This window comes from Dermacentor andersoni, chromosome 10, assembly GCF_023375885.2.
Source record: "Dermacentor andersoni chromosome 10, qqDerAnde1_hic_scaffold, whole genome shotgun sequence".
NCBI lineage: Eukaryota > Metazoa > Arthropoda > Arachnida > Ixodida > Ixodidae > Dermacentor > Dermacentor andersoni.
This window is the reverse complement of record NC_092823.1, coordinates 37,399,527-37,425,775: the sequence shown is the minus strand read 5'-3', so window position 1 is coordinate 37,425,775 and position 26,249 is coordinate 37,399,527. Positions and strand designations below refer to the sequence as shown.

At 50.2% G+C, this 26,249-nt stretch overlaps 1 protein-coding gene across 1 annotated transcript in view; it reads left to right on the top strand.

Moving 5' to 3' along the window:
* Positions 1-22,177, top strand: part of LOC126519163 (tRNA (guanine(37)-N(1))-methyltransferase) — a 64,045-nt gene extending 41,868 nt beyond the window's left edge. The window contains exons 3-4 of the mRNA XM_050168778.3: positions 1,220-1,359; positions 21,464-22,177. Of these exons, the coding sequence (XP_050024735.1) occupies positions 1,220-1,359; positions 21,464-22,157 (834 nt within the window). The 3' untranslated portion in view covers positions 22,158-22,177. The remainder of the gene's footprint in view (positions 1-1,219; positions 1,360-21,463) is intronic.
* Positions 22,178-26,249: the final 4,072 nt, after the last annotated feature.

Sequence of the window (26,249 nt, the reverse complement as noted above, 5' to 3'; positions counted from 1 at the left end):
AGCAGTCATAGAGGCATTACGTAATCAAGGAGTACAAGCCGCTTACGTAAATACCTTGGAAAATATCTACAGAGGTTCTATAGCTACGTTAATTCTACACAAGAAATGCAGGACGATACCTATAAAGAAAGGGGTCAGACAGGGAGACACAATCTCTCCAGTGCTATTCACTGCGTGCTTGAAAGAAGTATTCAAACTGTTAAACTGGGAAGGCTTAGGAGTAAGGATCAACGGCGAATGTCTTGGCAACCTTCGGTTTGGCGATGACATTGTTCTATTCAGCAACAATGCAGACGAGTTACAACAAATGATTGAGGACCGTAACAGAGAATGTGTAAGAGTGGGGTTGAAGATTAATATGCAGAAGACAAAGATGATGATAAGTAGCCAGGCAAAGGAACAAGAGTTCAGGATCATCCGCCAGTCGGCCTCTATAGTCTGTGAAGGAGTACGTTTACCTAGGTCAATTAATCAGAGGGAACTTTGATCATGAGAAGGAAATTCACAGAAAAATAAAAATGGGTTGGAGCGCATACGGCAGACATTGTCAGCTGCTGACTGGAAGCTCACCATTATCATTGAAAAGGAAGGTGTACAATCAGTGCATTTTATCGGTGCTGACATATGGGGTGGAAACTTGGAGACTGACAAAGAAGCTTGAGAACAAGTTAAGGACCACGCAAAGAGCAATGGAATAAAGAATGCTAGGCATAACGTTAAGAGACGGAAAGAGAGTGGTTTGGATCAGAGAGCAAACGGGTATAGCCGATATTCTAATTGACATTAAGAGAAAGAAATGGAGCTGGGCAGGTCATATAACAGGTGGACGATTCTGGTTGCAGAATAGGTGCCAAGAAAAGAGAAGCTGCTGCTGCTGCAGCCGCCGCCGCCGTAAACAGGATATTTGCATGCTTTTGTATGTGCTTTAGTTGGAATGATCTCAATAAATATACTCCTTGTTATATTTTCAGTCTATTTCATGCACTGAAGAAATTAACTGTGTGGTACTGCCACAGTGTGTGACCTCTGATGCCTCTAGGACATCCATTCCTTGCATAGCATTTCAAGTCTCAGAGCTAATGCAGTTATTCGAATGACTACATAAGATACAAGTGTGAATGAAGGCATTGTTATGTACATGTGCCCACTTGTTAGCACAAGCAACCTCCAGCTAGCCAAACTGCTTTGGTACTCAAAAGTGGTTTCTTGTAACTTCTAGGTGTACCTGGATAAGGTAAAGAACATCCGATGTGTGGTGAGCAAGGTGAACATCATTGAGAGCACCTTCCGCAACTTTCACATGGAGCTGCTTGCTGGAGAGCGTGACACCAAGGTCCAGGTCAAGCAGAATGGTGCCAGGTACTGTTTTATTGCAGTGCACTCTTGCTATTGCATTGTATTGTATGGCGATAATTCCCGATGCAGTGCTAAATGGAAACACTAAATCAGCTGAGACTGAAAGGGAATTCTTTCAAAACTCATTAATTTTGTTTTAAGAGGTTGATTACAATAGAACTTTGTTTATAAATTCTGGGGGCAGAAAAAGCAATGCAAGAAGAAATGTACTAACTGGAAAAACGTACAATCCAAAGTAACTAAATACTCGAGCAGACTCAACTGTGGTTGACATCTACATAATTCGAAGCATTGCTTGAATCTTTGCAGCACAAGACACTGATGCGCATCTATCTGGTGGAGCCTGAGTGGCTCGAGACATGCGTTGTCATTTTAAGACAGCGATGGGAAATGAAACGGAACCGAGCTGGTGGGAAATGCCAGAATCTAATGCGGATAAGTGAAACATGATGCTCACTTTGCACCACCAGCAGCAGGGAATGGAAGTGCGTTTGGGTTATCGCCTATAAAAGGGCCCCTGAAACGGTTCGGACAAATTTTGTAGACGCATAGGGTACGGCTTAAGTAGAACATTCGCACCACAATTTAAGTGAAACGTTATGTATTAATGGAGCTACAAGTGATTACAAGTTACCCTCCTCCCTAGCCATGCTTTTCCTCCTCAACTCGCTCGCTGAGCGTTCGGTGCTAAGCTCTGCCTTCGCTTAGCCGGGCTAACAGTAACGACAGCTGCCTCAAGCTTACTGAAGTTGCAAACCAGCTTTTCAGCCAGACTCCTCTTCTCCAAACACTTGCGTGGCAGATTCCTCGTTGGCGTTGCATATTATCCGTACCCGGGCGCAGCAGCACTAGAGCAGTCGTAGGGCGCTGTTCTCGTCGCGACGATTGAATTCATGAGGCTAACATAACGAGCAGCTTCAGCCACTGTCAGGCCTGAATCGCCCGTGCTGTCACTTTCTGTGTCGTCCTCATCACTGTCAACAACGGAGGCAATGATGGCCAACACTCAAACTTCATAGCAGACATATTTTCGCGGTCACAGCAGCGATAACGCTGAGCTTAGTGTCACGTCGTGTGCCAGCGCCGACTTCTTCGTGCCACGTTCGATAGCATGAGTGATGTCCAATTTTTCTTCTATGCTCAGCACCCGGTGTGTTTTGCTTCGGCACGACGTGAGTCGTAGCTTGTGTAACAAGCATGTGACACCCCCGTGGGCATAATCTTCATTGGCACGCCAGGCTCGGTGGCCTGCCCGGCTCGGTAGGCAACATTGGTCACCGCACCCACAAAACACCGACGAGCATAGCTGCTCGGCGGTCATTTGTCGTTCATCACCACCACGCTGTGGAGCCTCTAACGGAGGGTGCCTCAAGCCCTCCCTCATTCACGAACCCCGGCGGATCAGGACGCTTGGCGACGAGTACCCACGAATCGTCCCATGCCGCCGCGAGTGGCATAACTCCGCCCCCCGTTGCTGCTGCCATGCTGCTGTATGGAAGGCTCGAGCCGTTCGAGGAGTCCACCTCGCCAATTTACGAGGAACAAGTCCACGTGTTCTTCCGGTAAACAACACACCCGAGGCCAAACAGTGGAACACTTCCCTGGCCAGCTGCCGGACCTACATCTTCAGTCTTCTGCTCGAATTTCTCAAGCCAGCCACGCCGCATGTTAAGACACTGGGTGAGCTGCTCACCATGCTGTGCTCGCATTTCAACCCAGCACCGTCCACACTAATGGAGCGTTTCCACTTCAACAACAGGAAGGAGAGACCCTCAGGCAGTTCGTTGCTGCTCTACGAGGGTTAGCGAGTGCCTGCACCTTCTGGGACCAACTGGACTCGCTGCGCTGGGATCGTTTCGTCTGCGGCAACAACAACCCCGCCATGCAGATGCGACTCCTGGAGCTTCCTGACCGCTCACTGGATGACGCCGTTAAGGCAGCGCTGGCAATGGAAGCTGCAGCCAAGGACACCAGTGAGATTGGCCGTGCGACTGGCTCACCGTCGGCGGAAGCTGCGGTAAACAAGTTGGCGACAAAGGCAGTACTTGTGGTCACTGTGGTGGTGCCCACTCCCCCTCACAGTGCCAGTTCTCGAATTCTTCCATGGCCAGGCTCCACGTCGTGGCCGAGGACCCACCAATTTTCGACATAAGGCACGCAGTCCTTGTTCCGTCGTCTGTCCCACCGTACATGCTGACTGTCGAAGTCTGCGGGCACTCCATTTTAATGGAGCTAGACACGGGCCAGCATGTCAGTAATGGCTGGGAAATTCTTCAAGCGTACCTTCCCCGGACGACCTACGCAGCTACTCCGGGCAGCTCTCCCAGGTCCAGGGTCAGGCACAGGTCAGCGTTCGCTTTGGCAACAGGGAGGCAACCCTTCCCCTTTACTTAACCAAGTGGTCGTCGCCTACGCCGCTGGGCCGAAACTGGATTCATGTACTGGGCGTTCGTTTGCCAGAGTACCAGGAAGCCAGCCTGCATGTGGTGAAAGACGTCCCCAGCCTCCTAACCGAGTTCAAGTCTCTGTTCCAGCCAGGGGTGAGCACATTCGCCAGCACGACGACTCGCATCTGTGTACCTGAGGGAGCCCGCCAAGTTTTTTCAAGCCTCGCCCACTGCCATTGAATGGGCCGCTCCCATCATACCAGTCCTCTAGCGAGACGGCAGTGTCAGGATCAGCGGGGATTTCAAGGTTACCATGAACCCCCTCGCTACCGTCGCGAAGTACCCATTGCCCCGGATGAATCTCTGGTCAGCGTTGTCTGATCGACAAAAGTTTACCAAGCTCGACCTCAGAGATGCTTACCAGCAGCTGGTGCTCCAGGATGCCTCCAGGAAGTATGTCACAATATCGACAACTTTGGGGCTGTTCCAGTACACATGCTCAAACCAGGTCCGCGCATAGTCCTCGAGGGCAAAGTAAGTGTTGCGTAGCTTGCGCTCTGGAGTCTAGCCGTTGAATTCTGCGACACGCTCAAAGTGATCGAGCCAGTCCTCTACATCTTCGAAGGTGTCTCCATGGAAGCACGTGGGGACTCGCAGCTGGTTAAGGACGACCTCAGTGGGCGCGGTCGAGGAAGAAGATGGAACCGATGTATTCATCCTTCTGACTTGATTGGGCAGAGGCTCGTGCTCAGGCGGCAGTCCTTGAAGTCGATGGCTAATCTGTACGTGAACTGGAGTCAGCTCGACTGGACTTCGTACTGGACTTGTAGGTGGTGTTCGATCTGGGAGTGGTAGCATGTACCCCGCACCTCCTCCAGAAAAATGTAACGTAGATTGAAGACGGAGTCTTACAAAACAGACGATTCTCTTTAATGGCGGGCCCGAAGAAGAACGTGCAGCTCACGCGCTTCGTCTTTCATGGCGCCGACCTATGTCCGCGCCGTCCCGCGGTGTGGGAGCCCCGCATCATTGTATCAATATTTTAGATCTTATACCAACCAGTCATCCTGAAAGCTTAACATCCCTTAAATATGTTTGTGAGATTAGTGATCACAAAGTTATTCACGCTGCCTTCACTTTCGCTCCCCCACCACGCGACATGCACAAGAAAACAATTTGTTTATATGACAAAGGTAACTATGAGGCTATAAATACTGAATTAAACGCATTCTTTTCTACCTTTGCAGATGAATTTAATAACCATTCGATTCATGATAACTGGCTGTTGTTTAAGAACAAACTATGTGAACTAAAGAACCAATTTATTCCCAGGATAACCATTCGATCCAATCGACAAAAACCATGGTTTACGAGATCCATAAAACGACTAGAAAATTTTTAAGAAAAGCGCCTTTATCGCCACGCTAAAGTAAAGGCAAGCTCAGTTGCGTGGGAGAAATATTACGCTGCCGAAGCTGCGTACTTAGTCGGATGCCAAGCGAACGTTTTTTCACTATGACTTGCCGAACATTTGACTTACTAATCCAAGAAAATTCTGGCTGGTGATAAACCCCAAGAAAAGCGTGTATCAATATCTTACTAACGAGCTGGGTGAATCAATGACAGATTTAACCTGCACCAATACAGTGCAGTCCACTTATAACGATACCACATCTAACGATATATCGGTTATAACGATGGGTCGACATGAGAGTGTCATTTTATGCATTAGGTCTATGGGGAAAAAAAACCATTTATAACAATAGCTTATTCACCGCATATCGGATATAACGATCAAAATTTTGCAGTCCGGACGGCTTTTTTCGTGCCAAATAATCGTAACATTTGTGTTGCTTAGTTCCCTGAAACGAACGATGTCGAGACGAGGCAATGTTTACCTCTATAAGTTAGTATCTGCCGACATTACCGCGCAGCGCGTCTCGCCCCGTTCGCGCACCGGAGAGTACCTGAGTAGGCACAGCGCGCCACAAGATGGCTCTATCTGCTCCATGCGCGTCGGCCACAGTCGCTCCGAAAGAGGGAGAAAGAAAAAAAAGCGACAAGCAAAGCGGTGCGGTGGCGCCTGTCCCACGTCTCTCTCTCGCGATAGCAGGCTGACGCCGCCAAAGCGCAAAGCTGTGTCGCTTGACACGAAGATGGATATTTTGCAGGACTCTCGACACGGCTTCAAGGTGAGCGCCCTCATGAAGAACTATGAGCTCGCCCAGTCGACGATATCAACGATCTTGAAAACCGGGAGCACCATGATTGTGAAGGCAGGAGCTATCAGCGGCCATGCCGATCAGCGGAAAAAGGCTAGACACCCTTTGTAAGCCGATGTTGAAGGGGGCGCTTTACCAGTGGTTCATCACAACCCGTGCACATAATGTGCCTATTAGTAGGCCAATACTTGCCACCAAAGCGAAAAACTTCGCTTTTCTTCTGGGACGCCCAAATTTTGAGCCTGGGGGAGGCTGGATTCAGCACTTTAAAGAGCGGCACGGAATCGTTTACAAAAACGTGGTAGGGGAAGCGGCATTTTTGGACACACAGGCAAAGCAGCAGTGGCTGCAGACAAAGCTGCTTGGCGTGCTGGAGCACTACGCGGAGAAGGACATATATAATTGCGACGAAACTGCTGTTTTTTCAAATGTTGCCGTCGAAGACTCACACTCTTAAAGGAGATCGATGCCCCGGCAGGAAGCACTCGAAACTTAGGGTGATCATGTTGCTGTGCGTTAGCATGAACGGGAGCTATCGTCTCAAGCCTTTCATGATCGGGCGATCAAAGAAGCCAACGTGCTTTAAGAATCAGCACATCTCGGTCCGCTATCGCAGCAATAAGAAGGCGTGGATGACCTGCGACCTGTTCGAAGAATGGCTGCTCGAGTTCGACAGTATAATTGAAGGCCAAGGAAGAAAAGTAGTATTGCTACTTGACAACTGTAGCGCACACAGCGTTAACCCGAAGCTAACATCTGTCGAATTGATGTTTCTGCCTCCGAATACTACGGCAGGCCTGCAGCCGTTGGACGCTGGCATGATCTCCAACTTCAATGTCCTGTATCGTCGGCGCATGCTGGAGTGGCTAATCTTAGCCATTGACCGCGCAGCTCCTGGCATGTCAGGTCATGCAGACAGGCCCCCTGACCTGAAGATCAGTCTTTTGAAAGCCGTGTGCTTCATTTATGGTGCATGTTATGAAGTAAAGCAGTCAACCATATACAATTGCTTCAAAAAGGCGGGCTTTGTGCGTCAGGACGAACTTCCCCAACCCACTGAGACCAACATGGCGGAAGCCGCTGACATAACTGAGCTCTGGGAGCTCGTTCCTACTGGTGACACAGGTGGTGCGTCGATGGAGACGTTTTTGACTGCAGACAGTGCTGCCTCGTTCTGTGATGAGGTCACCGACGAGGCAATCGCCGAAGATGTGCTGTCTCGACAGACGGCGACGGCAGCAGCAACAGTGACGAGATTGACAGTGGCTCCTTGACCCCGACCTCGATGTCCACGCAAAGTGCACTGTCATCGATCGACTCCTTAATTGATTTTATGCATGCTAAAGGATTGCCGCCAGTGTTCGCGCAGCAGCTAGGATCCATGCACACCGCGGCTGTGAAGCTGAAGCTGCTGCAAAAGCAAGTGCAGATTTTTGACTATTTCGGCGCGCCTAGCTCTTGACACAGTCATTGGCACAAATAAAGTTTGTTTTTCACAGCCTCCTTTCTACATCATCTATTCTTTAGAGCAAGTAGCGAATTCGAGTTCTGAGCTGCAAAGGTATGTTCCGCGTTTTTAATTTTTTATTAAAAAAAAATTTTTTTAATACAGTCCAGATATAGTGATCATCGGTTATAACGATCATAATGTTACGTGTAGCTGGAGCCCAATACTATATACAATTTATTTACAGGGAAGCTAACGAAAGGCCAAAATGGCAACGCTATATCAAGCGGGCCCACGTCGTTCGTCTTCTTCCTCCTCAGTGCAGCCTCACTGTGGCGGCTGTTCCGTAGCGTCACCCCCGGCGGTAGAAGCACCGTCCTGGTGCTTAATCTACACATCCGCGGTGAAAGGTGTCTGTTATGGCTTTAGTCTCGCCACGTGAACGATGTCACTTGCAGCCGACGATGACACTGACAGGTCGGCGGGGATGACTTCATACGTGACATCGATCACTTGTTGCACCACACGGTATGGGCCAGTGTAGCGCGACAGCAGCTTTTCGGAAAGGCCCACACGTCGAATGGGTGACCAGAGAAGCACCAGAGAACCTGGAGTAAAGTGCACGTCGCGATGGTGGCAATCATAGAGGCGTCTCTGATGCTCCTGTGAGGCCTCGAGACAGGTGCGGGCGAGCTGGCGCGCGTGGTCGGCGTGTGCGATCGCGTCGCAGGCATATTCAGTGGTTGAACGTGTGGCCGAAGGCAACGAAGTGTGCAAGGGTAACGCGGGTTCTCGGCCATATAGGAGATAGAATGGTGAATAGCCGGCGGTGCCGTGACGCGATGAATTATACGCGAACGTCACATATGGTAAATGAAGATCCCAGTCGTGGTGCTCGGTCGCAACATACTTTGAAAGCATGTCGGTGATGGTCCGGTTGAGGCGCTCCGTGAGGCCGTTCGTCTGTGGGTGGTAGGACATGCTGAACGTGTGCTTTGTCGAGTAGGAGCGGAGGATGTCCTCGACGACTGCCGACAGAAAGCTGCAGCCACGGTCAATGAGTAATTGGCGCGGAGCACCATGCACTAAAATGATGTCATAGAGCAGAAAGTCAGCAACGTCAGTAGCACAACTTGTCGGAAGGGCTCTGGTGATTGTGTACCGCGTAGCATAATCAGTAGCGACGGCGACCAATTTATTTCCGGAGCCCGAGAGAGGGAACGGTCCAAGAAGGTCCAGACCAACACGGAAAAAGGGTTCCGCTGGGATGTCGATCAGCTGGAGACATCCAGCTGGAGGTGTGGAGTGCTTCTTCCGGCACTGACAGGGCTCACAAGCGGCATCGTAGCGCCGCACGGAGCAGGCAAGACCCGGCCAAAAGAATCGACGGCGTACATGGTCGTGTGTGCGCGAGACGCCCAAGTGTCCAGCCAAGGGAGCGTCGTGAAGTTGTTGGAGGACGGTCGAACGCAGATGTGATGGAATTACGAGCAGAAGGTCAAGGCCGTGTGGATCGAGATTGCGGTGGTATAATGTCCCCTCCTTAAGGAGAAACATCCCGAGAGAGGCGTCGCCAGGTGTTGACTCCCGATGGTCGATGAGGGCTCGTAATGAAGGATCACGGCATTGCTCATTGCCGATTTCAAGCAACTGGGACACAGAGAAAACGCAAGCGATAGCGTCCGCATCAGCCGGTTTGTCGACGGGGTAGCGGGACAAACAATCCGCATCCTGGTGCAAGCGTCCCGTCTTATATACCACGGAGAAGGTATATTCTTGCAGGCGTAACGCCCAGCGAGCGAGTCGTCCGGTGAGGTCCTTGAGTGAGGATAGCCAGCAGAGTGCGTGGTGATCAGTGATGACACAGAAGGGGCGTCCGTACAAGTATGGACGAAACTTCGCAACAGCCCACACAAGAGTGAAGCACTCGCGCTCTGTGACTGAATAATTGCACTCAGCGGGTGATAGAAGTTGGCTGGCATAGGCTATAACGCGGTCATGTCCACGCTGGCGTTGTGCTAACACTGCTCCTATGCGGTGTCCACTGGCATCAGTTCGAACTTCCGTTGAGGCAGACGGGTCAAAGTGGGCCAGAATTGGAGGCGTGGTAAGGAGAGTAGTGAGCTGCGAAAAAGATGCGGCATGGTCAGGTCCCCAAGAAAATGGGGCGTCTTATTTCAAGAGGTTGGTAAGGGGACGTGCGATAGTCGCAAAATCCTTCACAAAGCGTCGGAAATAAGAGCACAGCCCTACGAAACTACGAACGTCCTTGGTAGACTTCGGAACAGGAAATTTCGGAACGGCGCGAACTTTGTCCGGATCAGGTCGCACGCTTCTGGCGTCCACGAGGTGTCCAAGGACGGTGATTTGGCGGCGAGCGAAGTGACATTTTGACCAGTTCAACTGGAGACCGGCGCGGCGAAACACGTCAAGAATCGCTGAAAGACGGTCTAGATGCGTGTCAAATGTGAGCGAATAAACGATGACGTCGTCCAGATAGCACAAACAGGTGGACCACTTGAACCCCTAAAGCAGAGTCCATCATTCGTTCGAAGGTGGCGGGTGTGTTACAGAGACCGAAAGGCATCACCTTGAACTGATAAAGGTCGTCAGGGGTAATAAATGCAGTCTTCTCTTGGTCCATGTCGTCGACGGATATCTGCCAGTAGCCGCACCGTAAGTCGATAGAAGAAAAGTAGGTGGCACCGTACAAGCAGTCTAGAGCGTCATCAATACGTGGCAAAGGGTACCCGTCCTTTTTTGTGATTTTGTTCAGGTGGTGATAATCTACACAAAAACGCCACGTTCCATCCTTCTTTTTGACAAGTACGACGGGAGAAGCCCAGGGACTACAGGAAGGCACGATAATGTCCTTCGCAAGCATCTTTTTGACTTCCTGTTGGATAACAGCTCGTTCGGACGCAGAAACACGATATGGACGTCGGTGAATAGGGTTCGCATCGCCAGTGTTTATGCAATGAGTCACGACGGACGTTTGACCTAAGGGTCGATTGTCAAAGTAAAAAATGTCACGATAGCCATCAAGCCATCGGCAAAGGGCTTCAGCTTGAACAGGTGTAAGGTCAGAGGAAACCATCTTCTCAATGTCGACGTCAGTACCGTGCGATGACGTCACGGTATGAGCTAAGCTGTGACGATCTTCCACTGTGAATGGCTCGATCTCATCATCCTGCAAAGTGCTAATTATAGCCAATGAGATCCCCTGAGGCAGAACTTGCACGGTAAGCGCGAAATTGACAAGGGGAAGGCAGGTGCAGTTGCCTAGTAATTGTCAGCACAGTGTGCGGCACGGTAACACCATCTGTAAGTATAACTGCCGGAATTGGTGCGACCACGTAATTACTGTCAGGTACAGCTGGTGAGGACAACAAGGCAGCCTCACTGTGGCGGCTGTTCCGTAGCATTATTTTTCATCTTTCTCGATATCGTTATAAGTGGACTGCACTGTATGTTCAGCAACGCATTTTCTTCAGTCTTCACTAATGAAATGGACACACCTCCAACCCCGCCAACCACAAATATACAATGTGACGTGTCATCAATCACATTCACAGTATGTGGGCTTTTATCTGTGATAGAAAATATTGAGTTGTCTTCATCATCTGGCATCAATGACATTAACTCTAAACTACTAAAAAACATGAAATACATTTCTGCAGAGTTTCTATGAGAGCAGCATTCCGGTAAGTTGGTAATCCATTACTCAAATGATATTGCGCAACAAAAAACGAACACGGATGTAAGAGAGGACGTCACACCAAGCACAAACTTTCAACTAAGTTTATTGTACCACTGAAACCGAAATCGGTTTCAGTGGTACAATAACCTTAGTTGAAAGTTTGCGCTTGGTGTGTCGTCCTCTCTTACGTCCATTTCGGTTTCAGTGGTACAATAAACTTAGTTGAAAGTTTGCGCTTGATCTGTTGTCCTCTCTTATGTCCATGTCGTTTTTTGTTGCGCAATATCACTTGAGAGTTTCTATATTTATTATTTTCACAGTCGCTTTCCACAGGCACCATGCCAGATGAGTGGAAGATGGGAAAGGTTACTCCAGTCTACAAATTGGGCAACAAAAATTCTCCCCTAAATTACCACCCCATCTCATTGACAAGTGTTTCCTGCAAGATCATGGAGCACGTATACTACACTCATATTGTCACGTGGTCGTGACGTCAAAGAACACAGTAGCAAAACTGTGAAAGGCAAAAACTAGCTTTTATTGGGCGAACCTGTGCCCACAAAACAGGCTACACTTAAAGCACAACGAGAGCGGCGAACACAGTCGGCGATCGTCGTAAATCTGATCAGCGGGTCAAGCGCGTCGGCTTTAATACAGCAGTCGTCGAATGTTCCAGACTAATCGCTGGGACCCGCGCGTATTCCACAATGTTCTACGCCATTCGCGTCAGGCGATGAAATCAGATAACATAAGGTTCGGCGACAACAGACAGCGGATAGAAGCGTCGATAACTTTCCAGAAACTTCGGATACATGCAGGCGCGTCCCGCGCTGTGCGATAACATTTGTTAAGCGGGGAAACGTGGTCGACCGATAAAGATGAGTACACGTGTCATTACCCCCCTCTTAAAAAGCATCGACCCGATGCTGCATACAAACGAAAGTAATAAAGAAGACACCCGTAGCAAAGAAAACAACAAAATAAGGAAGTTCGTCAGCGTCCGTAAAAGGGTTTCAGACGCACCACGTGGACCACTTCAGATCGTGCGCGGCGCCGCTGTGAATGCAAAATTCCGTCTGGCACGACCTCATAGTCCAGTGCGCCAATACGTCGAATGACCTTGTAGGGTCCGAAATAGCGGCGCAATAGTTTCTCACTCAGTCCTCGTCGGCGTATCGGGGTCCAAACCCAAACACGGTCGCCAGGCTGGTACTCGACGAAGCGTCGTCGGAGGTTGTAATGTCGGCTGTCGGCCCTCTGCTGGCTCTTGATTCGCAGGCGGGCGAGCTGTCGGGCTTCTTCGGCACGCTGGAGATAGCTAGCGACGTCGACATTCTCTTCGTCAGTTACGTGCGGCAGCATGGCGTCAAGCGTCGTCGTCGGGTTCCTGCCGTAAACCAGCTTAAACGGCGTGATCTGTGTTGTTTCTTGCACCGCCGTGTTGTACGCAAAGGTTACGTACGGCAGGACCGCGTCCCACGTCTTGTGTTCGACGTCGACGTACATTGCTAGCATGTCGGCGAGGGTCTTGTTCAGGCGCTCCGTGAGACCATTCGTCTGCGGATGGTAGGCAGTTGTCCTCCTGTGGCTTGTCTGGCTGTACTGCAGAATGGATTGGGTGAGCTCTGCTGTAAAAGCCGTTCCTCTGTCGGTGATGAGGACTTCTGGGGCACCATGTCGCAGCACGATGTTCTCGACGAAAAATTTCGCCACTTCGGCTGCGCTGCCTTTTGGTAGAGCTTTAGTTTCAGCAAAACGGGTGAGATAGTCCGTCGCCACGACGATCCACTTATTCCCGGATGTTGATATCGGAAACGGCCCCAACAAATCCATCCCAATCTGCTGGAATGGTCGGTGAGGAGGTTCGATCGGCTGTAGTAATCCTGCTGGCCTTGTCGGTGGTGTCTTGCGTCGTTGACAGTCTCGGCATGTCTTGACGTAGCGGGCGACGTCGGCGGTCAGATGCGGCCAATAATACCGTTCCTGTATTCTCGACAGCGTCCGGGAGAATCCGAGGTGCCCAGCGGTTGGATCGTCGTGTAGGGCGTGCAGTATCTCTGGACGCAGCGCTGACGGTACAACAAGAAGGTAGCTGGCGCGGACTGGTGAGAAGTTCTTTTTCACGAGCAGGTTGTTTTGTAGCGTGAACGAAGACAACCCGCGCTTAAATGCCCTAGGGACAACGTCGGTGTTCCCTTCCAAATACTCGATGAGACTTTTTAGCTCCGGGTCGGCTCGTTGCTGTTTAGTGAAGTCTTCCGCGCTTATTATCCCAAGGAAGGCGTCGTCGTCCTCGTCGTCTTGCGGCGGGGGATCAATGGGGGCGCGCGATAAGCAGTCGGCGTCGGAGTGTTTTCTTCCGGACTTGTATATTACCGTGACGTCATATTCTTGTAGTCTGAGGCTCCACCGCGCCAGCCGTCCTGAAGGGTCCTTTAAGTTAGCTAGCCAACACAATGCGTGATGGTCACTGACGACTTTGAATGGCCTGCCATAGAGGTAAGGACGGAATTTAGCTGTAGCCCAAATGATGGCGAGGCATTCCTTTTCAGTCGTAGAATAGTTGCTTTCCGCTTTTGACAGCGACCGGCTAGCATACGATATCACCCTTTCAAGTCCTTCTTTCCTCTGGACTAGGACGGCACCGAGGCCTAGGCTACTGGCGTCAGTGTGGATTTCGGTATCGGCGTTCTCGTCGAAGTGTGCAAGTACCGGCGGCGACTGCATGCGTCGTTTGAGTTCTTGAAATGCCTTGGCCTGCGGCGTTTCCCACTTGAACGCGACATCACATTTGGTTAGATGTGTTAGCGGCTCCGCGATGCGTGAAAAGTCCTTGACAAAGCGCCTATAGTAGGCACACATGCCAAGGAATCTGCGCACTGCCTTCTTGTCGGTTGGCTGCGGGAACTTTGCGATGGCAGCTGTCTTCTGTGGGTCGGGGCGTACTCCTGATTTGCTGATCACGTGGCCTAGGAACAAAAGCTCATCGTAAGCGAAACGGCACTTTTCCGGCTTCAGAGTGAGCCCTGATGACTTGATGGCTTCTAACACTGTCGCAAGCCGCCTAAGGTGATCGTCGAAATTTCCGGCGAAGACAACGACGTCATCCAGGTAAACAAGGCACGTCTGCCACTTCAGTCCGGCTAACACCGTGTCCATGACGCGCTGAAACGTTGCAGGCGCCGAGCACAGTCCGAATGGCATGACCTTGAACTCGTAGAGGCCGTCTGGCGTGATGGAGGCAGTCTTTTCGCGATCTCTCTCGTCGACTTCTATTTGCCAGTAGCCAGACTTGAGGTCCATCGACGAGAAGTATTTAGCGTTGCAGAGCCGATCCAATGCGTCGTCTATCCGTGGAAGGGGGTACACATCCTTCTTCGTGATCTTGTTCAGTCGACGATAATCGACGCAGAAGCGTAGGGTTCCGTCCTTTTTCTTTACCAGGACTACAGGAGAGGCCCACGGGCTTTTCGACGGCTGGATGATGTCGTCGCGCAGCATTTCGTCGACTTGTTGCCTAATAGCTTCACGTTCCCGCGTCGAAACTCGGTAAGGGCTCTGGCGGAGTGGTCGAGCGCTCTCTTCGGTTATTATGCGATGCTTTGCTACTGGTGTTTGTCGAATCCTCGATGACGTCGAAAAGCAGTCTTTGTATCGTCGGAGAAGACTTCTGATCTGTTGCTGCTTACTCATAGGAAGACTTGGATTCACGTCGAAGTCTGGTTCAGGGACAATGCTCATCGGGGTAGATGCGGCTGAATCCGAGAGGACAAAGGCATTGCTGGTTTCCACAATTTCCTCGATGTATGCGATTGTCGTGCCCTTGTTGATGTGCTTGAACTCTTGGCTGAAGTTGGTTAGCATAACTTCCACTTGCCCTCTGTGGAGTCGAGCGATCCCTCTTGCGACGCACATTTCACGGTCGAGCAGTAGATGTTGGTCGCCCTCGATGACGCCTTCTACGTCAGCGGGTGTTCCAGTGCCGACGGAAATAATAATGCTGGAGCGCGGCGGGATGCTCACTTGATCTTCGAGCACACTCAAGGCGTGGTGACTACGACAGCTCTCCGGCGGTATCGCTTGATCTTGTGACAGCGTTATCGATTTCGACTTCAGGTCGATGACTGCGCCATGTTGATTCAGGAAGTCCATGCCGAGAATGACGTCTCGTGAACACTGTTGGAGGACAACGAAGGTGGCAGGGTAAGTCCGGTCATGAACGGTAATTCTTGCCGTGCAGATACCAGTCGGCGTAATCAGGTGTCCTCCAGCGGTCCGAATTTGAGGGCCTTCCCATGCAGTCTTAACTTTCCTCAACTGGGCGGCGATGGGTCCACTCATGACGGAGTAATCGGCTCCTGTGTCTACTAAGGCGGTGACTGCGTGGCCGTTGAGAAGCACGTCGAGGTCGGTGGTTCTCTGTCTTGCGTTACAGTTAGGTCTTGGCGTCGGATCACGGCTGCGTCGTGTTGAACTGAAGTTGGAACGTCGCGTCGTCAAGTCGTCTTTTGTCGGTGTAGTCTTGGCTTGCTGACTTCGTCGGGACGGCGGCGTGTCGTCATTAGGTCGTCGAGATGGTTTCTTTGTCGTCTTCGTCGGCGGCGGAGGATCTTCGTCAGTTCGACGAACAGCAACCGGACCTCCATCGGTTGCTGCTTTTAGTTTTCCGGATATGGGCTGACGGACCGGCCCCGGGCTGGGCCAGTGTATGGTCGGCGCTGCGGCGACAGGTAGCGGCCTGGTGACGGCGAACGGGAAGCTCGTCGAGGGCTCCACTGAGTGGCGGCGAGGTAGTCGGCGATACCGCGAGGTCGTTCGCCAATCTGTGGCCGCGGCGCGTTAACTGCGAAACCTCGCAGTCCCATCTCCCGGTATGGGCATCGGCGGTAGATGTGCCCCGCTTCTCCGCAGTGGTAGCAGAGCGGGCGGTGGTCAGGAGCGCGCCAAATGTCCGTCTTCCTCGCGTAGGTCCGCTGGGCGACGGGTGGTCGTGCTTGCGCTGGCGGCGGCGGACGACGGAACTGCGGCGTGACAGGGCCCTGGCGCGGTCGCGGAGGGGGACCTTGACGGCGTGCGACGGCGGCGTAGGTCATCGCTTGCGGCTCAGGCTGGGGCGATACAGGGGCTACTCCAAGTTGTTGTTGGAGCTCTTCACGCACGGCGTCGGCAATCGAAGCCACTTGAGGCTGTGATGGTGGGAACAGCTTTTGTAGCTCCTCCCGCACGACCGCTCGGATAGCCTCGCGCAGGTCGTCGGTGGCCAGTGATTGAACTCCGGCGTAGTTCGTCGAGTTTGTGCGGCGGTCGAATTGCCGGTTTCGGATCTCGAGTGTCTTCTCGATGCTGGTGGCCTCGCGAAGAAACTCGTCGACGGTCTTCGGTGGGCTTCGTACCATTCCGGCAAAAAGTTCCTCTTTCACACCACGCATCAGCAGGCGGACTTTCTTCTCCTCGGGCATTTCAGGGTCGGCGTGGCGGAAGAGACGGCTCATTTCTTCCGTGTAGATCGCGGTCGTCTCATTAGGTTGCTGCACCCGGGTTTCTAATAGCGCTTGGGCTCGTTCTCGGCGTACGACGCTTGCGAACGTCTGCAGGAAGCCGCTTCGGAAAAGTTCCCAGGTCGTTAAGGTGGCTTCTCGGTTCTCGAACCACGTCCTGGCCGCGTCTTCCAAAGCGAAGAAGACATATCGCAGTTTGTCGTCGCTGTTCCAGTTGTTAAAGGTAGCGACTCTCTCGTACGTCTCAAGCCAGCTTTCCGGGTCCTCGAAAGTTGAACCGCGGAACGTCGGAGGCTCCCTGGGCTGCTGCAGCACGACGGGTGACGCTGGGGCTGCCATTGGGGTGGATGTGGTGGCCATCTTCCTAGTCGTCTCAGGCAAAAGTCCGTGCTCCGGGGGCAGTCCTTGCAGCCTGCGGCTACCTCGCTGGTTCTTGGCGACGTTGGTGTCTTCCGAGTGAGGGCTTGGGTCACGGCTTTGTGGGGGCGTCCGGTACATGAACGCAAAGCACCTCCACCAGATGTCACGTGGTCATGACGTCAAAGAACACAGTAGCAAAACTGTGAAAGGCAAAAACTAGCTTTTATTGGGCGAACCTGTGCCCACAAAACAGGCTACACTTAAAGCACAACGAGAGCGGCGAACACAGTCGGCGATCGTCGTAAATCTGATCAGCGGGTCAAGCGCGTCGGCTTTAATACAGCAGTCGTCGAATGTTCCAGACTAATCGCTGGGACCCGCGCGTATTCCACAATGTTCTACGCCATTCGCGTCAGGCGATGAAATCAGATAACATAAGGTTCGGCGACAACAGACAGCGGATAGAAGCGTCGATAACTTTCCAGAAACTTCGGATACATGCAGGCGCGTCCCGCGCTGTGCGATAACATTTGTTAAGCGGGGAAACGTGGTCGACCGATAAAGATGAGTACACGTGTCAATATTATGAACTTTCTAGACGCTAACAACTTCTTTCATCCTTCACAGCACGGGTTCCGCAGGAGCCATTCTTGCGAGACCCAGCTTGCACTATTTCTTCATGATTTTCATGCTAATCTTGACCGTAACATACAAACAGACACCATATTTTTTAATAACGCAAAAGCGTTTGACAAAATCGTTCATCAACGCCTATTACTAAAACTTTCTCGTTTGCATTGCATCCTGATATCATAAAATGGCTTGAGCAATTTTTAGCTAACCGCTCACATTGTCTCATTTAATGACCACACTTCAAACATTACACTCGTCACATCAGGCATACCACAGGGGTCCGTCCTTGGCCCCCTTTTCTTGATTTACACCCGCCATGGTTGCTCAGCGGCTATGGTGTTGGGCTGCTGAGCACGAGGTCGCGGGATCGAATCCCAGCCGCGGCGGCCGCATTTGGTGGGGACGAAATGCGAAAGCACCCGTGTACTTAGATTTAGGTGCACGTTAAAGAACCCCAGGTGGTCAAAATTTCCAGAGTTCTTCACTACGGCGTGCCTCATAATCAGAAAGTGGTTTTGCCACGTAAAACACCATAATTTAATTTTTCTTAATTTACATTAACGACTTACCCTTGCATGTGTCCTGTCATATCCGTATGTTTGCCGATGACTGCGTTATTTACCGCGCAGTCAATACCATCACTGACCAAATAACCCTTCAATCCGACCTTAACTGGGTACTATAATGGTGTGATGTTTAGCTTATGATACTTAACTCTAATAAATGCAAACTTGTCTCGTTTACCCGTCATCATCACCCTCTTCGCTTTTCTTATCGGATTGGTGACGTCACTGTGGAATCAGTGGAATCCTACAAATACCAAGGTATCACCTTGACTAATGATCTATCCAGGAATGCGCATGTTACTAATGTTATTTCATCGGCTAACAAGACATTGGGATTTCTTAGACGTCACCTTCGCCTCGCTCCATTGCATGTAAAACTGTTAGCCTATAGATCTTTGGTAAGAACGAAACTCGAATACACATCTGCCATCTGGGATCCGCATCAAGCATATCTCGCCAATGCCCTCGAGGCAGTTCAAGATCGCACCACCGGGTGTATTCATTCCACATACTCTTGCGTCAGCATATCAGCTTTTAAAAAAATAATTTTCCTTATCGCTTCTATCCCTTCGTCGCCGCATTGCCACCCTTTCCCTCTTCCACAGGTTCTACCATTCGACGCTCAATCGACCACCATACATTGCTTCCCCAATGCGCCGGTCACGACGCATTGGCCATCCCCAGCAGGTAGCACAACCACATTCACAAACAAATACATTTTCAGCCTCATTTTTCTACCGGGCATCTAAAGACTGGAACGGCCTTCCTCATCAAATCGCTGCCATCACCTGCTTTTCACAATTTGTTCAAGATGTAACAACATTTTATTTACAGAATTGAATGCATTATAACACTTGTTTGTATATGTTGTATTCCCACCCCTTATATATTACCCCTACTACGGGGTTTTAAGGAAATAAAATGAAATGAAATGAAAAATGAAATCCGCAATCACTACCTGCCCTAAGTAGATGTATTCCCTTACCACTTCCAGTGCCTCGCTACCTATTGTAAACTGCTGTTCTTTTCCGAGACTGTTAAACATTACTTTAGTTTTCTGCAGGTTATTTTTTAGACCCACCCTTCTGCTTTGCCTGTCCGGGTCGTGTGAGCAAGCATTGCAATTGGTCCCCTGAGTTACTAAGCAAGGTAATATCATCAGCGAATCGCAAGTTAAGGTATTGTTCATTAACTCTCATCCCCAATTCTTCCCAATCCAGGTCTCGGAATGCCTCCTGTAAACACGCTGTGAATAGCATTCGAGAGATCGTATCTCCCTGCTTGACACCCTTCTTTATTGGGATTTTGTTGCTTTCTTTATGGAGGACTATAGTGGCTGTGGAGCCGCCATAGATATCTTTCAGTATTTTAACATATGGCTCGTCTACACCCCGATTCCGTAATGCCTGCATGGCTGCTGAGCTTTCAACTGAATCAAATGCTTTCTTGTAATCAATTAAAGCTATATATAAGGGTTGGTTATATTCCCCACCTGATTGGTGGTGTGAATATGGTCTATTGTTGAGTAGCCTTTTATGAAATTCTGCCTGATCCTTTGATTGACAGAAGTCTAAGGTGTTCCTGATTCTATTTTGAATTACCTTAGTAAATGCTTTGTAGGCAATGGACAGTAAGCTGATTGGTCTATAATGTTTCAAGTCTTTGGGGTCCCCTTTCTTGTAGATTAAGATTATGTTGGCATTCTTCCAAGGTTCCAGTACGCTCAAGGTCATGAGGCATTGCGTATACAGGGTGGCCAGTTTTCTAGAGCAATCTGCCCACCATCCTTCAACAAATCTGCTGTTACCTGATTTGTACACAGCAGTTGATACTAAATAGGAGTTAATGACTCCAGCACAACTTTGTAAAACAGCCATTTTTTCTTCGACGGTGATGAGACGATGATTAAATTCAGTTATTTGCTTCTCTAGATTCAATTGAATTTCTTTCACTTCGTTAAGTTGTGATAGAACCTCAGTACTATTTCTGTCAATTTTCGCATTAAGGGATTTTAATAGCGCCACGTCGCTACTGTTTTTACTTGGATCCTCTTTTGGAGGACCGGGGTTCAGCTCAGTGTCTCCTCCCAACAACAGCGCCTTGTCCGTCGTACATGTTCCCCTTTTAGTCCGCATCTTCGTAGCGCTCTTTTCTTCAAACAGCAACTTGGTAACATCATATCATTCACATGCTATTTCAAAAGAAGAGCACGTGGGCATGGAAACAGCAACAGGTTGACATTGCTTGTGCGCTTAGAGTACAGTGATAAAATGGGACTAACCTGCACCAGAAAGCACAAAAAAAGGTTGACGGAACCGCATAGCTGCTACGCTCACATGCCCACTGAGGAACCACACAGTCGACTCGCATTTAAGTAGCTGTAGATGAAAGCCTGATGATAGCATTGAAGAGGCTGGCACTGGCAGAAAGAGACTCGGTAGAAAAGCATCCGGTCAGCGCATCAGAGGCAGGGCGATGCAGCAGCGAAGTCATGCACATATCCAGTAGATTCGTCCAGACTTGTGGCTCTTCGTTTGAACATGCAGTCATTCTGTCAGATAAGATCTGCACCAGAAAGCTTAAAAAAGGTTGGTGGATCCACATAGCTGCTGCGCTCACAAGCCTACTCCTAAGTCTTAACAAGTCTGGCTACTGGATGTCTGCCCCGAAATAAAAGGCAATGCGACGTCCAGGGGAAGAAATCAATAAAAAGGCGAGCCGCTCTGGCGCACCTGCCTTTGTGCCATGCACCCTGCACACCACAGCTTCGTTACCCCTCTCCCACTTTCTTCCACTCAGACGTCGACGAGAGGGTGAAAGGGAGACAGGAGAGGGGTGCATGAGGCCAGCGATGCGATGCAGTAGTGCCGTGGGGTGTGTACGGCACAAAGCTTGGGTGTGGCAAAACGGCCTCTTTTTTTTTTCTCTCTAGGGTTTTGCACTTTTTCCGTTTCCACAGACCAAGGAGCCAGATTTAATTGTTATAATCGATCATGCGACATGAGAGCGTTGTAGTAAGCGGTTTATTTTATCATACAACACAAAAGTTGCCAGTGCATCGGCTACTCATTGCTGTGTGCAATATATCGTTATAAGTGGGTTCAACTGTATCTCAAGTTGCATTGAAGATTCAGGCTTTTGTATATGAATCATTAGGCTCGTGACCAGTGCTGGTGTTTTTTTCTTCTAGCGTGACACATTTTGCAACTTTAACCACAGTTGCGCGTAGTTGTAAAGATGTCTGGAAATCTTCATTTCAGGTTTCCTAATGGATGCTCATTTTCATCTCTGCAGGTTCGAGTTTGACTTTGCGGATGTCTACTGGAACCCACGGCTTTGCACTGAGCACTCACGTGTCATCGACCTTCTGCGCCACGGTGATGTCTTGTACGATATCTTTGCTGGTGTTGGACCGTTTGCCATTCCAGCTGCGCGCAAGGGCTGCACAGTCTTTGCGAATGACCTGAACCCACACTCGTATACCTGGCTAAATCACAATGTGACCCTCAACAAAGTGTCAGACAGGGTGACCACCTACAACATGGATGGACGCGAGTTTATCCGGAAAGTTATGGGAGAGACCCTTGTTGAGCACTTAGCAGATGACAGGCACGTGCACATCTGTATGAACCTCCCAGCACACGCAACAGAATTCTTAGATGCATTTGTGGGACTGCTGTCGGGAAGAGAGAATTTGAACAAGGAGGTGAAAAACTGCCACGTGAAAATCCACTGCTACTGCTTCGTGAGGGGTGTGGAGGGCGTGACTGGTGCCAAACAGAAAGTGGAAGAAGGGCTCGGGCGACCAGTGGAGAGGGACGTGCAGGTGTCATTTGTGCGCAACGTTGCACCAAACAAGGACATGATGCGGGCATCGTTTAACCTCTCGTTGAACATCTTGTGCGCTCTCGACTGCTCGCCAGCGAAGAGGTGCAAGCTGGAAGAGGAAGTGCAAGGAACGCAAGTTGGTGTTGTTGGAGTGGAATAAAACTGTTGTTCAACTGGCAACAGTAATAGCCTAGAGCTCTGCTGTGTTTCCACACATTTTGTACAGCATGCACATCAGTGGGAACGAAAACCAAGGTGTCCCTCGGTGGGCTTTTTTGCGCATTTGAAAGGTAACTTGCCTGTGCTGTACAGTAATGCAAATCAGAATGCTACCGCAAACCACAGGTGCCACACAGAAAAGCAAGATGATGAAACATCGCAGTAAGCTTGTGAGTACTCTTTATGGGAAGCAAATGAATACAGACCAGGTAAAATCACTCATGCATTCCAATAGGCATTTCAATGAACTAGCCCAAATATCAGACTTAGCAGAGTAATACATATTTACAAAACCAGCAAACGTCACTGTTAGAATCGGTAATTGTCATGTTTGCAACAACTGTAATACGGCCCCCCTAGACCATTCGCTTGCCCTGTAAGGGTGGCAATTTTTATTTTTAAAGCTGCAGTGCCGTGTAGTCAAGACTGTTCCCTACTTTTTCTTTGTTTTTCCCTAAATTTCCCTGAAAAGAAAATTTCACGCTTACCGCTGCTTTGATTTTGCTCAAATTTTGCAGCAAGATCACGTTTAAAGCACCCCTCCCCAGGTCTGGCCATTTTGGAGCTGACAAACGCAGAGCAAACAATGCGCAATAACGGTTGTGTCTGCTAAATAATACTTCGCTACACGCCACGCCACTGTATAAAGATTTATACAGTACTAGTGGCACCCACGATGATAATGGAAGAGAAAATAGTCTAGAGGAATTCGAAATCCCAAAGGTAACGCCGGAAGAAGTAAAGAAAGCCTTGGGAGATATGCAAAGGGGGAAGGCAGCTGGGGAGGATCAGGTAACAGCAGATTTGTTGAAGGATGGTGGACAGATTGTTCTAGAAAAACTGGCCACCCTGTATACGCAATGCCTCATGACCTCGAGCGTACAGGAATCTTGGAAGAACGCTAACGTAATCCTAATCCATAAGAAAGGGGACGCCAAAGACTTGAAAAATTATAGACCGATCAGCTTACTGTCCATTGCCTACAAACTATTTACTAAGGTAATCGCAAATAGAATCAGGAACACCTTAGACTTCTATCAAGCAAAGGACCAGGCAGGATTTCGTAAAGGCTACTCAACGATAGATCATATTCACACTATCAATCAGGTGATAGAGAAATGTGCGGAATATAACTAACCCTTATATATAGCTTTCATTGATTACGAGAAAGCGTTTGATACTGTCGAAACCTCAGCAGTCATGGAGGCATTACGGAATCAGGGTGTAGACGAGCCGTATGTAAAAATACTGAAAGATATCTATAGCGGCTCCACAGCCACCGTAGTCCTCCATAAAGCAAGCAACAAAATCCCAATAAAGAAAGGCGTCAGGCAGGCAGATACGATCTCTCCAATGTTATTCACAGCGTGTTTACAGGAGGTATTCAGAGACCTGGATTGGGAAGAATTGGGGATAAAAGTTAATGGAGAATACCTTAGTAACTTGCGATTCGCTAATGATATTGCCTTGCTTAGTAACTCAGGGGACCAATTGCAATGCATGCTCACTGACCTGGAGAGGCAAAGCAGAAGTGTGGGTCTAAGAATTAATTTGCAGAAAACTAAAGTAATGTTTAACAGTCTCGGAAGAGAAGAGCAATTTACAATAGGCAGTGAGGCACTGGAAGTCGTGAGGGAATGCATCTACTTAGGGCAGGTAGTGACGGCGGATCCGGATCATGAGACGGAAATAATCAGAAGAATAAGAATGGGCTGGGGTGCGTTTGGCAGGCATTCTCAGATCATGAACAGCAGGTTGCCATTATCCCTCAAGAGGAAAGTGTATAATAGCTGTGTCTTACCAGTACTCGCCTACGGGGCAGAAACCTGGAGGCTTACGAAAAGGGTTCTACTTAAATTGAGGACGACGCAACGAGCTATGGAAAGAAGAATGATAGGTGTAACGTTAAGGGATAAGAAAAGAGCAGATTGGGTGAGGGAACAAACGCGAGTTAATGACATCTTAGTTGAAATGAAGAAGAAGAAATGGGCATTGGCAGGACATGAGAAGGGAAGATAACCTGGTGGTCATTAAAGGTTACAGACTGGATTCCAAGAGAATGGAAGTGTAGCAGGGCGCGGTGGAAAGTTAGTTGGACGGATGAGATTAAGAAGTTTACAGGGACAACATGGCCACAATTAGTACATGACCGGGGCTGTTGGAGAAGTATGGGAGAGGCCTTTGCCCTGCAGTGGGCGTAACCAGGCTGATGATGATGATGATGACACGCCACAGAAAGGTCTGAAATTTCAAACGAACGTCGTTTGTTCTCCTCACTGCTGCCGTGCACCAAGCCGAAGGGTGACATACACGTTCTACTGTCGGATACAACTTAAGTCTGCAATGAAGCCCCGCCTGTACCCTCAAAACTGCCAGCCATTGTTCCCCTGCGAGGCTGCTAATATGTATGTAGTTCATACTTCAAACTTTCCCTGTTACCTAATATGGGAACACTGCCATCACCATCATCGGAGCCAGCAGTCGAAAAAGTAGGGAACGAAGTGAATCGTGACCGCGAGCGGTAGTTCGAGGCTTGGCTAGGCGCTCTTGGGGCACGGCTGGCCAGGACTGGGGCCTGATGGTGTGGTCTGAGGCACCGTGCCGTTCCCACATTGGCGCCCGTAACGGGGGGCCCCGGCTACGTTCCAGGACGGACCATGATCGTGGCAAAGTCGGGCAGCGCTCGTTCCACGGCCAATAGCGACGCCTGCCTGACCTGGTGCGTGACCACCTCTGTGGTGCAAGCTGTAGCTTGAAGGGGTGTACCGTAGCGAGATTAAAAGACGGGGCAAAAGAAGACGCACAGGGACACGCGCTGCGCTAACTTCCAAAAACATTGTTGGAAGTTAGCGCTGTTTGTGTCCCTGTGTGTCTTCTTATGTCCCATCTTTTAATCGCGCTACCGTACACCCCTTCAAGATGCATTACCAACAAGCCCACATTGCAACCCTCGCAAGCTGCAGCTCTGGCGTTCACTGAGGAACGTTTCCGCCGGCTCCTGCTCTGTCATCGTCGTCTGGTCTGGCACCGGACACAAGGGCAGAGAGTTCTGCTACATACTGTTGAAGCACCGCGCTTGTCCAGTGTGTTTCTTTCTTTGTCTATTGTCGTTTGCGCGGTTACATTATGAATTCAAATATTGACCACCAACTAGCCCACCTGTCTCAATTACATATTCTCCGGAGTGTAGCAAGCATGTGACGCCCCCTCAGGCATAATCTTCGTTGGCCCGCCAGGCTCAGTAGGCAGCATTAGTCACAGCACCGCAATAAACACCGACGAACACAGCCGCTCGGTGGTCAGTCATCGTTCGTCACCACCACGCTGTGGAGGGTCCGTCTAGGGAGGGTGCCTAGAGCCCTCCCTTGTTTACGAACCCGGGCGGATTGTGACACTTACGACGAGTACCCAGGGATCGTCCCACGCTGCCGCGAGCGGCGAAACACTGCCCCCCATTGCTGTACGGAAAGCTCGAGCCGTTCGAGGGAGATAAGTCTGCCTGGCCAATTTACGAAAAGCAGGTCCACGTGTTCTTCCGGGCAAACAACACACCTTATGCCGAACAGTGGGACATTTTCCTGACCAGCTGCCCGACCCGCGTCTTCAGTCTCCTGCTCGACCTTCTCAAGCCAGCCACGCCGCATGTTAAGACACTGGGTGAGCTGCTCGCTATACTGTGCTCGCATTTCAACCCAGCACCGTCCGCACTAATGTAGCGCTTCCGCTTCAACAACTGGAGCCGCCAAGAAGGAAAGACCCTCGGGCAGTTCTTTGCTGCGCTACGAGGGTTAGCGAGTGCCTGCGTTTTCGAGGACCAGCTGGACTCGCTGCTTCGGGACCGTTTCGTCTGCGGCATCAAAAACCCCGCCATGCAGACGCGACTCCTGGAGCTTCCCGATCCCTCGCTGGACGACGCCGTGAAGACAGCGCTGGCAATGGAAGCTGCCGCCAAGGACGCCGGCGAGATTGCCCGTGCGACTGGCTCACCGTCGCCGGAAGCAGCGATCAACAAGTTGGCGACAAAGGGCAGTAC